The following is an 11,535-nucleotide window of genomic DNA, read 5'->3' on the forward strand; positions in this document are numbered from 1 at the left end:
TGGTCTATTTTTAGCCGGGGACTACATCAGCTATGACTGCAGACGCTGAGAGGGGAAATCACCAGCGCTTGCTGCTGTCTTCTTCCATCCAGTGACCCTTCATTGAAACAAATCAAACATCAACATTGACTCTGATACACAGCTTGAGAGAAAGTCAAGGATGATAAAAGAGATGTGTTTTTAGGATATGTTTTTGAGAGTTTTTGGTGAGGTATTTTTTTTCCAATTAAGACCGATTTAGGTCAGTTCGGAACGCAGGTGAATCCCATCTGAGGCAAAGCAGGTGGTCTGCGCACACCAAGATACAGAGAGAGAGAGGGAGAAAGAGAGAAAGAGGGAAGTAGCGCGCGGCACAGTGGTCGGGCTGCACACCAACAACAACCAACCTGTGGATAGAGCGCGCGCGGTGCGCCATCGCCACCTCTCCTTTTCTGATTTGAAGCCCGACATCCATCATCCATGGCCCGGGAGAGGATGCCGGGTTCATACACCAGAGGAGGAGAGCAACCTAAAAGTTGAGGGGTCGTGTGCCAGTCCCCATCCCTCCTCCTTCCCACCTCAGCTTCATGAATGGCAGCACCATGGAGGAGATGCCGTTCGAAAGAGTTAAGACGCGGCGGAGGAAAGGTCGCTGCCCGCCCGGCACACCACTGGGATCCATCGAGTGCGAGGATGAATTCAAAAGCCAGGAGCTGGAAACTCTCTTCCAGACCTACAACCTGAAGCTGGAGCAGACCGCTACCCTCAAGGCTCTGGCGGTGCTCATCGTGGCCGCGTCGTCGCTGTCTCTGGTGGAGCTGCTGTCCAGCCAGCGGCTCACCTTGTCAAAGGGCTCCTACCCGGTGCACTGCGTGGTGTTCCTGTCGCTCTTCATCGTCACCAACGTCAAGTACCTGCAGGTGACGCAGCTGCAGCAGATCGCCAAGCTTGCCCTGCTGTTCAGCTTCACCTTTGCGCTGCTCTGCTGTCCGTTCCCACTTGCGTTAGGTACGGCGGACGCGGTGAGCGCCGCAGCCCCGGAGCAGGGTGTATGGCAGCTCATGCTGGTCACTCTGGTGGCTTACGTGCTGCTGCCTGTGCGGACGCTGCTGGCCGTGTTGTTTGGGGTGATGCTGGCTACAGCCCACTTCATTGTAATTGCGACCTCCGTGGCCGGGAAGAGGCAGAAACCGTGGAGACCGGTGAGTGCAGCATCCTTACACTAACTTTTTCAAAATAACTGCACATCAAATGCTTTATTACCACTCAAAGTCTCTAAGCTGTGGAAGGCATAAGCTTTGCTTCCATCGGTAGTTAAGAGAAAGGTGGTTTACGCATCCAACTCTTTTTGGAAAGGCAAAGGTTAATAAAACCATGTGCATTGATTTCAGCCCCAGGACAGTAAAGATGTGTCCGCGTGTTTCCGCAGCAGCTGAAGCAGATTAGGAGCTGTCCGGCTGTCGGTGCTGAATCAGGAATCAGAACATATGTGTTGAGTTAAATTTTTGAGATTCAAAACACATATGTGTTGGTATCTCAAAATATACTTAATGGTTTCATAGGACCATCATCACTGGAACAAAATTGACTACTTTTTTATCAGTAGAGAACCATGTTATATAGATCCATTACAAACATCGACTCACATCAAGTGTTGTTACTGTTAATCTAGATGATTGCTGATTATAACTATAAACAACTCAAGGAACAATTGATCAGAAAAAATGTTATGTAATCCATTGACATCTATCTGTTTACTGTACAATAGCCTTTGTTACACCCTTTGAATGAATGTTTGCATTAAAGTGATCAGCCTGTGGCTTTTCTGTAGTGTTAGCAAAACACAGGTAGCTTTTTTGTGTTTTCAGCACTTTTGCGTTCTACTGCCTGTTGTCTGTCTTCTTCCTCTTGATCATTTGCTGTTTTCTATGGGGTTTAGGTTCTAGTAGTCTATGAGGATCATTGATACCATGGTCATTAAAGCAGTTGTTGGTACTTTTGGTAGTCTATGAAAGATTTTGTGGGAAAACAAGTCAGGATAATCATAAAGCTATTAGCAGAAGGAAGTCTGAGGTTTTTTTTACATTTTCTTGGAAACCCTAGCTTTGAATTAAATGGCACAGCGTTCCAAATAATCAGGGACTGTGTACATTTCACACTGGACCTAAAAACACTTTTCAAACTGTTCCTCTAGACCAGAATAATCTTTTCCAAATTAAATAAATGCAATAGTTTTTTTTTTTTCATCTGAGAAGACGACTGAATCACTGAACAACAACCCAAGCCTTTTTTCCTTAGCCTGGTAAAAACGAGAAATGCTGTGGTTGAAAAAAGGAATGCAACAATTTTAGTCGACTTTCTAGGTCCATCTGTTTGTGGTGGCTCTTGGGGCACTGGTTCCCAGCACAGCCTAATCTCACTAAAACTTTTCAATAGGCTTTGCCTCAGACTTTGGTTATCTACTGTCTTTCCAATCCCTTTAGATCCTCTATCTGTTGCACATGTTCTTTCCACTCATCTTGAACACTGCAATGAACAATCCTCCCCAAAATTGTTTATAATGTAGCATATGCATAACTTTTCTACAAAAACAAAAAAATGTTTTAACTTTCTAATGTAAACTAAGTTTCTGATATCTAATAAGATACCTAGGACAGTTAACATGAAAATGTTTTGCTAACACCAAATTTGCTAGGGACTCACTAATTATGTCCAATCAAATTCTATAGTCTGGGTTGTTTAACCTTAATTGTAATCTTCAAGAAACTAAGCAGATGATTAAAACATGATCTAAGCCTGATAAGAAAAATTCATTTTTTTCCTGATCTTTAAATGTATTAAGAAAGGACTAATCATGTTCTTCAGTGCATTTGTGTTGCTATAGTACAGATTGTTCCCAGCACGTCTACTTAAAATAGAGATGATTTTAATAAAAGCTTAAGCCTTTAAATTTCTCCCTCATGTAATAATAAATAATGACAGTACAGTATGAAACTCTCTGTATATTTACATTCCGAGCAGCCACGCTTCATAACAATTATAAGGGGATATTGTTCAACAGTTTTCCAACACTAATAAACCTCTTATAATAAGCCTGTCTTTAGCATGTAGGTCATAGAAAATGTCTACAAGAAATTTTGTGAGAAACTGCCGTTTTTCACTATCACAAACCATAATCGTCGAAATATGTTATACTTTTTGAAGAGAATCGCTGAACCCTAAATTGTCCAAGACAATCAGGTTTATTGAGTTGCACCTGTATGATTCTTATAATTTTCTTTTTAAGTCTGTCTCTTTAATCACTCAAATCTAACACATTAGGTATTGATAAGTAATACAGCACATTTTGCCATTCTTCCCGTTACCTGCAAATTCTTGGTTTTCAGTGCTATAACTATGCTCGCAGTCCACTCAAATGGTTTTAGTGAGGCGTGCTGACTGCATGTAGAAGCTCCCATATGCAGATGTGTGCAGCTTTGACATGCATGTCTGCTCTTGTCTGTGCAGCTGGTGGCCAACGCTGTGCTTTTCACCAGTGTCAACCTTTCGGGGGTGTTTGTGAGAGTTCTCACCGAGCGCACTCAGAGAAAGGTTTTTCTGCAGGCTCGCAATTGCATCGAGGAGCGGTTGCGGCTGGAAGACGAAAATGAGAAACAGGTGAGAAGTGAACTTCAACTTTACAGCTCCTTCAGAACTTTTTAAAAGTGTTCAGGTGCCACCGTATTCCAACAACCTGCCCACAGGCATGCAGTAACTATGACAGCAGCTATTTAAGGAAAGAACAATTACTGAGGCACATGCTGCAGTGCCACATGATCCTCCCCCTCCATGCACACCTACAAGGAAGGATTTAACTAAGCTACAATCAGGCAACTTTAACTTGCAGAAATTCTTCATTCTGAGCCTCACCTGTATTTTTTGCACTCAAAGAGAAATTTAAGTATACAATTTATACTCACAATTTACATACTGTCTTTTTTTTACATAATCCTTGCACACTTTGCACCTGTCCTTTGTAGATTAGGAAAAGATATGCTGTGTTTTCCCCGAGCAGTAACAGGCTCCCTTCTGACAGGCAATTATACAAGCAGATTGCTTCCATGCCCCCCCTACATCAGTAAAGGTCGTGGTTTACTTAGGAAAGAGAAACACATGCAGTTATCTGATCAGGATATACTGGCAAACATCTGCCTGTGTTGTTCATGAGCATAGGTCTTGGAGTAGATGATCGCCTATCAAATGGCATAAAACATGCCTATATTTATCACTCAGAGTGTGTTTTGGAGCAGGATGCAGGTCGTATTGACTCCGGAACAACCAAGGGCTATATTCCATCCGCCTCTGTGGTAAATCGGCTCTCCTGCTCAATATTCGAAGAAGTGGAAAACAATACAAAGCTTCCTCTTCATTTTACTGGTGTTTGCCTTTCCACTAAACTCGGTCTGATTGGAATGAAGTTATCTGAAATAAATTCTCACCATCTCTAAGGCTGATTGATTTGGCATGGAAACAATATATATATTTTTTGTCTATAACTTAGTAAAAAGTTAATGAAGATAAATATCTATTACATTTTTATGGAAATGGAACCTTTGAACTTCCCTGTAGGCTTCAATGCATTTATTCTGAATCAAGATGTGTGTCGAAGTTTTACTGCAGCAACTGAGGTGAATTCGGCAGATTTATACAGCACCTGCAAAACTATCCAAACTCCATAAACATCTTGTCACATTGCAATAAAAAACTTTGAGAAATTATGTGATTCATCATCACAAAGTAGTGGATAACTGTAAAGTGGAAGGAAATGTTATACATAGTTTTCAAATTTTGCATGCCATCAAAAGCAGGTTTGCAATTATTCAAACCCATTTGTTTAATATTTTCAGAACCATCTTTAACAGCTAAGATGTAAATACACCTGGCAGGTTTACAGTGTTTATGACATCTGGTGGCGGCTTACATGTCTATTTATAGAAATGGAAATTTACATTAGATTCTTTAAAAGAACCTTCCAACCAACATGTTTAGCAACAGGGTTCTGAGTGGAGATGAATTTTTGCTATGTGGGTAGGTAATTTAATCACACTGGTAAAACGATCTAGAAAAAAGTGTATTTACCCTTAATTTGAGTAAGTAAATAAGATGATCTACCAATGGAATGAGTATTTTTAATCTTAAAATAAGATAATTAGATAATATGCACTTGAAATAAGACAATCCAATTCTGGTTTCTTATTTTAAGTGTAAATTGTCTTGTTCCATTGACAAAATGTTTATTTTACCTCCTCAATCCAAGAACAAATGCATTTATTTTAAGAAAGATTGACTTATCTAAATTTAGTTTTTTTTTTTTTCCAGTGCAGTGTATTACATACATAAAAAAGTATGTCCTATCTTTTGGTAAATTAAAAGCCTGTGTCTTTACCATCTAGTTAAAAATCACGTTTTATTTGTTACAACTATAAAAAGAACCACTTAAGGCTTCGTGAATTGTTTTGTAAAAAGAGCATTAAGCAGGAGGCACACCTTAACCTACCTTCTGCTAGTTGATGAGGTGTTATGGGAAGATCTATGACAATGGATGTTGTTTTCCTGTTTCTTCCCTGCTAAACAGGAGCGTAAAATACATATCTGAAATAAGAACCGAAACCTGATTTAGCGTAGTGTAGGAGTGCCCTGAACTCCTGTATTAGGTGTCTAGTGAATATAATCTAATTGTTTCGAATGAAATGTCACATGCGTAACCTACATATAGCTTGCTTTGTTGTGCTTACACACTTCAATGCATCTTGTGTATTTCCCGATTATTTATGGAGCTAATCTCTATGGTCAACTTTGACCAGCCTTTCTGTCCCTACTAAAATATACAACTCCATAGCATGAAGTTACCACCACATTGTTTTTCTGGAGGTTTTCCGAGTGAAGAGTTTGCAGAAATTAAACTTTGTTGGCTAAATACAGCAGGGTTGTTGATTAAGTGACACGAACTAGTTGAAACTCATCAAGAGAATGAGAAGCAGCAGAGATAAGAGACCAATAAAATTACTCAAGCATGAAGTAAAAGACCGGCACTGATATAAGAATCTAAATAAAGAAAAAAGCATGAGAAAAAACTATGAATCACAAAATATTAAGTAAAAATTGGGTCATAGAGAAAACCTAAATGACAAGACCTCCAGATTGCAACAAAATTAGAGAATTTAGGAGCTTAGTATATTCAGTAGATGAAATTATATTTCTGTGCTGTTCCTAATTCGGGGAATCCTCAGGCTGAAAACTCCCTGCTATTGAGTTATTGTGTTTTAAAGCTTGCAACAATGGTTTTCATTTTATTACTATTTTTCTATCTTGAACTTTGTAGATGCTTGAGACGGAGCAGTCTCCAGGACATGTAGCTCACTGCAGAATAAATTGCCTTTCTCTCAGCAAACAAAAATCTGCAACATAATGCAGCTAATACTGAGTGACCTAAGCTTCAAAAATGAAATCTATTCTGAACAAAGAAAATGCTTTCTTTAAGGATCTCAATAGTTGTTACCACTTGATAAAAGTCAGATTTGTGGACTGCATGGCTACTAGCTGTCCTGTAAACAGATTCCTCCACCTGGTCTGTGATGAGTCATCAGAGGCCTCTTGAGTGCTCCTCTGGTAAATGCTCCCCTTGTCCAGCCTGTCAGTTTATGATGCCAACTTCTGGGTAGAGGTGTCACACTCTTTCCTTTCACAGATGATAGATTGTGAGATGTGGGATACGGTATAATAACCTTTGATCTTCGTGACATCACTAATATTTATTCATATTCTTTAGATAACCCTCAAGGACTTCAGTGGATAACTGTACTTATGCCGAGAGGGAATAAAACAAAACAAAACAAAAAAGACTTTATTGTAACTTCTAGGGGCATTGGCAATAATAAGGAGAGGGGGTATGAATAATAGGTTTTACTTCTTCACACCCCTTTTCAGCCATTTTCCATTAATTAATATCTAAGGGTATACATACCTATAGGTTTATTTACCTGGAAATTTTGTTTGTTTTATTGATTTTGTTTAGGTTTAACAATAACGAGGTGGTGGTGGAAAATTGTAATCAATCAATCAATCAATCGATCAATCAATCAATCAATCAATCAATGAATTAATCAATCAATCAATCAATCAAAATTTACTGTTTATAATAAATTTCATTTAGGTGGTTAAAATTTTTTAAAGGATTTAGCGAATGAGTTTATCCAAAGCAAAAATAAAAACCAAGCTTTTGAAGCTAATGGTACACCCTGACCGAGTGTCAGTGAGGATTTCCGGGAGCCCCATGGGGAGTTCACTGCTCTGCATATCAGATGTAGAGGCCATTTCTCAATATGTTGCGTTCTCATGTGCTCGTGTACTCATAAAACATCATCAGCCTTGGCCCTAATACTGCTCCAATTCAGAGAAACACAAGACAGAGAACGGGCAAAGTCCCTGGATGTTGTTCTCGCCCCTCCCTCTTTACCTAGTATGCATCTGGGCGTCCTCCAGACTGACAGCTTTCCCAGCATGCACTACGGCAGCAGCAAATTCCAGGGAGCACTCAGAGTATTAAGTTAAAAGTTTACTTCTCTGTTGCTATGGTTCTACAAAAGTATGTTTTAAGATCATTTGAGGCAAGAACATTATACATTTAAGCTTCACTATATGGCCCATTTACTGATTTAGTGCATCATAAAAAAAGTTCCAATGTTGAGAGGACCATGGCAACCAGCAGAGCTCCGAATCTGACCACAGTCAGGGCTAATCTTAGCTCGTCTGCAGCAGCCCTCTCTCTGCATACCTGTGTGTGAATTATCGCTGACTCTGATGATGATTTTTTGGTTTTATTTGGCAAAATATTAATATTAATTGTGTTTATCTGACTGTGTTAATTATTATTCCCCCACTAAATGCAAAAAGTCATATCTAGAGACTATCAACAACAGGAGGTGAAATGCAGCTCCAGAAAAGCTTTGAATGTGGTGACATCACAAGTACGCATCTGTTCCAATTCTTCTGTTCTTCTAGAAACCATACTTTACTGTTTACTGTTCTTGTGAATTGAGAAACGGCCATAGTGTTTACACCCCGGACTGCATCATCAAATAGGAGAAGCTTCAGCTGTGAAAAAACTCAGCAAGTAGACTGAATGTTTATCGCTTCCTTGATGCAGTAAAATGGTCATTTGTTAAAATACATAAATAAATAAATAAACAAATAAACGATCAAGTGTACTACTGTTGTTTCAGAGATTTATGTAAGATTATATCTCTGAAACAACAGCTCTCGTTTCATGATATAAGTCATTCCATAACATCATCCATCATTCTTGTGCTTGCATTGCTTATAACAGTGGGCATATTTACCATATTCTGTTGTTTAATATTTAGTAAATCACCAGCCTTCCAGACCCCTTTAATTTGGACTTGCTGTTACCCTTTGCAACCCCATGGCATTTCCTGTCAAGGAAATATTGTCGGTATTTCAGAATAAAAGCACAGGTAAAACTGAACTTCCCTGACTAATGCTAAATTTTTCTCTGAACAACTTTTGAATCAGCTTGGGAGTAGGCCTACCATCAATTCTATTTGGAAAAGCCCCCTAGAGCACTGAAAAAAAAGAGTCCTCAATGTTTTATCAAGAGCTACGTCTGGCTGACAGTCGAATTCTGCTGTGCTTTCTTGAAAATCTACGCCCGCGGAAAGCACTGATGCTAGGCAGAAGGCAGTGAACGACCGAGGTCTAAGATACTATGAAAATCCACTGCCTTTGTCGCGAAAACTTCATTCAGTTTGAGTTCACTGCCTCTCTAGAGTAAAAAAAAACAAAAAAAACAAAAGCAAAACAAAAGAAAAGGTCTTAAAACATCCCTCTGGGAATTTTCTCTGCCACTGTAGGTTTTTGTTTGCCTTTAGTTTTCAGATCAAACTGATCTAAAAACAGACTAAAAAAAAAAGTTGTAAATCTAATTAGATCTGATTATTCTACTGACTGCATACTGTACCAATTTGTATGACCAATTTGAGTTCTGCTTGAAAAAAACATGATCACAGCCAGAGGCCTTTTGGCTGACATTTTAAAGTTATTCATGCAAACATTATTTACTCCATGCAGAAAAGTGCAAATAATTTCTTCCAACCAATTGTATTTTCAGGCATTGGTGTTTATTGTCTTTTGACTTACATGTTTGCCATTCTGCTCATTTCCTCTGTCTTTATCTTAAAATTTTTACTCAGCAAAAAATGCACATGACCATTATTAAGAAATTTTGAAAATGTTCAAGACCAGTGGTCCTCAACCCTTTTTTTGGGCCCCCCTTTTTAGTCAGGTGCCTTCTGATCAGATAAGATGCAGACTACTTGCACTGAAAGTGGTTTTATAAGTATTATTTTTCTGTAATATTACTGTAATGATACTGATTGTTTTTGTAATTATCACAAAGAATATACCACTGAATAGCAAAAAGATGTAATGGTTTTGCAGGGAACAAAAACAACCTAAAAATAAATACAGGTGTTAAAAAAAGCAACCTATGTTCAACTTGAAAAACGTCTAACAGCTGCAAACAAGAAGCAGCAAGCAATCTAGCACCTACGTCTTAATTAAACAACAGCCAATCAGCAGTGACAAACAGTCATTCATAATAATTGTTTTAACAGAAAGCAAGCTGGCACTTAAGAAGGGGTAAAGCAAGGGATCATGCTAACTTTCAAAGGAAATAAATTAGAACTTTTGAAAGCTTGTGAGTCTAGAGCCAGGTGTTTATCTACAGCTTCTTTAACCCAGCATCTTTAGTTTCACCATAGTGAACCTCAAACCATTACAGTAAGAACAAGCGATTTAAAGAGTTTTAACTATGCATCTTTATGATGGTTTCTTTCTTGGCCAGTCTGACAACAGATTGTCCTTCTTGTATGCTGTATGTACAAACACAGCATTAACAATGTGGTCATGGTGTATCCCTCAGGGAAATCAAGGTATTTAAGAGAACAAAATATTTTCCCAATTATGACCAGTGGTGTCAAAAGTACATGGCCTGACGTAGTCCTACGCAATTCTAGTCAGAATATGAGTCTGATACTGCTCCATAGAGCTGTGATTATGGGGCGTGTTTCGAACGAACCAGGACAAAAAAATGCCTCTGCACTCAATTGGATAGACCTACAACCAATAAGAGCAACGGAGTGCGTGACGTATGTTAAGCGAGGCATAGTTGTTGTCAACAAAAATCCAAGCGTGCAGTTGCACGCCTAGAATAAGAAGATTAGCCTTGATCGCGTTTCTCTGTTCCTCTTTTAAAATTAATTTGCTGTCGATATCTTCTAGAACAGACCTAATAGCAGAATCTACTCACCTAAACTCTCCAGCGGCAGCCATTGTTGTTGTCACCCAAGTGTGCTTTGGTTACGTGGTTGATTACGTTACTGTTGATCATCTGTCCATCATCGTATAAAGCCCGTCCTGACAATTTGATTGGCCCGCCAGATATTGTGCGAGCATACTCGCGCTACTACTGAGCAATGCCAGACCGAACTTCCCGACCTCAAACGTTGCGGGCAGGACTAAGTTCGGAATGGCACCCAGGCTAAAAAGTACACACATTTGTTACTTAAGTGGAAGTATAGATACGGCTGTTTAAAAACTCTGGTAAAAGTTGAAGTATCAACTTGACCTCTTTACTCAAGTAAAAGTGAAAAAGTATGTGCTCCAAAAACTACTTAAAGTATAAAAGTATAAAGTAGCCTTTGAAAAAAACAGCCAGATGCCACTATATGAATTGAAAGCTCAATTTTTCGACTGTTTCAAAAAACTTTTTGAGATAGGTCCAAGTTGTTCTCTTGTTGGTCTCCGTCTCCATCTCTCGATACGCTCTCGCTTGTGTCCGACCTTTCAGACATTTCAACATCTTTTTCTGATACCAACATTGTAGCATGGCATAGACAATTCACGTTTGCAATTTGAAGAACACCTGCTTGCGTCTAAATATTTCCTTTGGTGTCTGCCAGATTTGAAAAATAGTTAACCACTGAGTGTGTGCATTATATGACTCATCCTGTTACAACAGTTTTCACTAGATGTGGATGGAGCTAATGATCTGCAGTGGATGGCGCACATGACGTAAAATAAATATTTATAAACATTAAACCAAAGCCAAGAGTAATGAGCAACGTTTGTTTTAAAAATGTAAGGAATAGAAAGTACAGATACTTCTGTAAAAATGTAATGAGTAGAAGTCAGAAGTAGGAAGAAAAACAAGTAATGGAGTAATGGAGTAAAGTATATTATATACACAAAGTAAATTTGTACTTCGTTCCTTGACACCTCTGGTTATGACTGATACAGTTGCAGTGTTATGCATGTTTTAATATTGCAGAACACAATTTTTATCCAGCTGCTCAATGTTTAAACTGGGTTCTTTTGACATCTTTGGTGTAAACATTACATTTTTGCAAAGTTTAAAAATTTAAATACATATAAACTGTACACCCCAACATATATTTAGTTTTTTTTTTTATTTACATATTTTATTGCAGTTTTTTTTTT

The 11,535-nt window shown here is 38.7% G+C and overlaps 1 protein-coding gene across 2 annotated transcripts in view; it reads left to right on the forward strand.

Annotated features, from left to right (window-relative positions):
- The first annotated feature begins 566 nt into the window (after positions 1-566).
- Positions 567-11,535, forward strand: part of LOC107083005 (adenylate cyclase type 1-like) — a 62,868-nt gene continuing 51,899 nt past the window's right edge. For both annotated transcript variants that reach the window (XM_015371930.1, XM_015371931.1), the window contains exons 1-2: positions 567-1,181; positions 3,487-3,636. In XM_015371930.1, the coding sequence (XP_015227416.1) occupies positions 567-1,181; positions 3,487-3,636 (765 nt within the window). The remainder of the gene's footprint in view (positions 1,182-3,486; positions 3,637-11,535) is intronic.

The sequence above is a fragment of the Cyprinodon variegatus genome, unplaced genomic scaffold (genome assembly GCF_000732505.1).
Source record: "Cyprinodon variegatus isolate N-32 unplaced genomic scaffold, C_variegatus-1.0 Scaffold67, whole genome shotgun sequence".
NCBI classification, from domain to species: domain Eukaryota; kingdom Metazoa; phylum Chordata; class Actinopteri; order Cyprinodontiformes; family Cyprinodontidae; genus Cyprinodon; species Cyprinodon variegatus.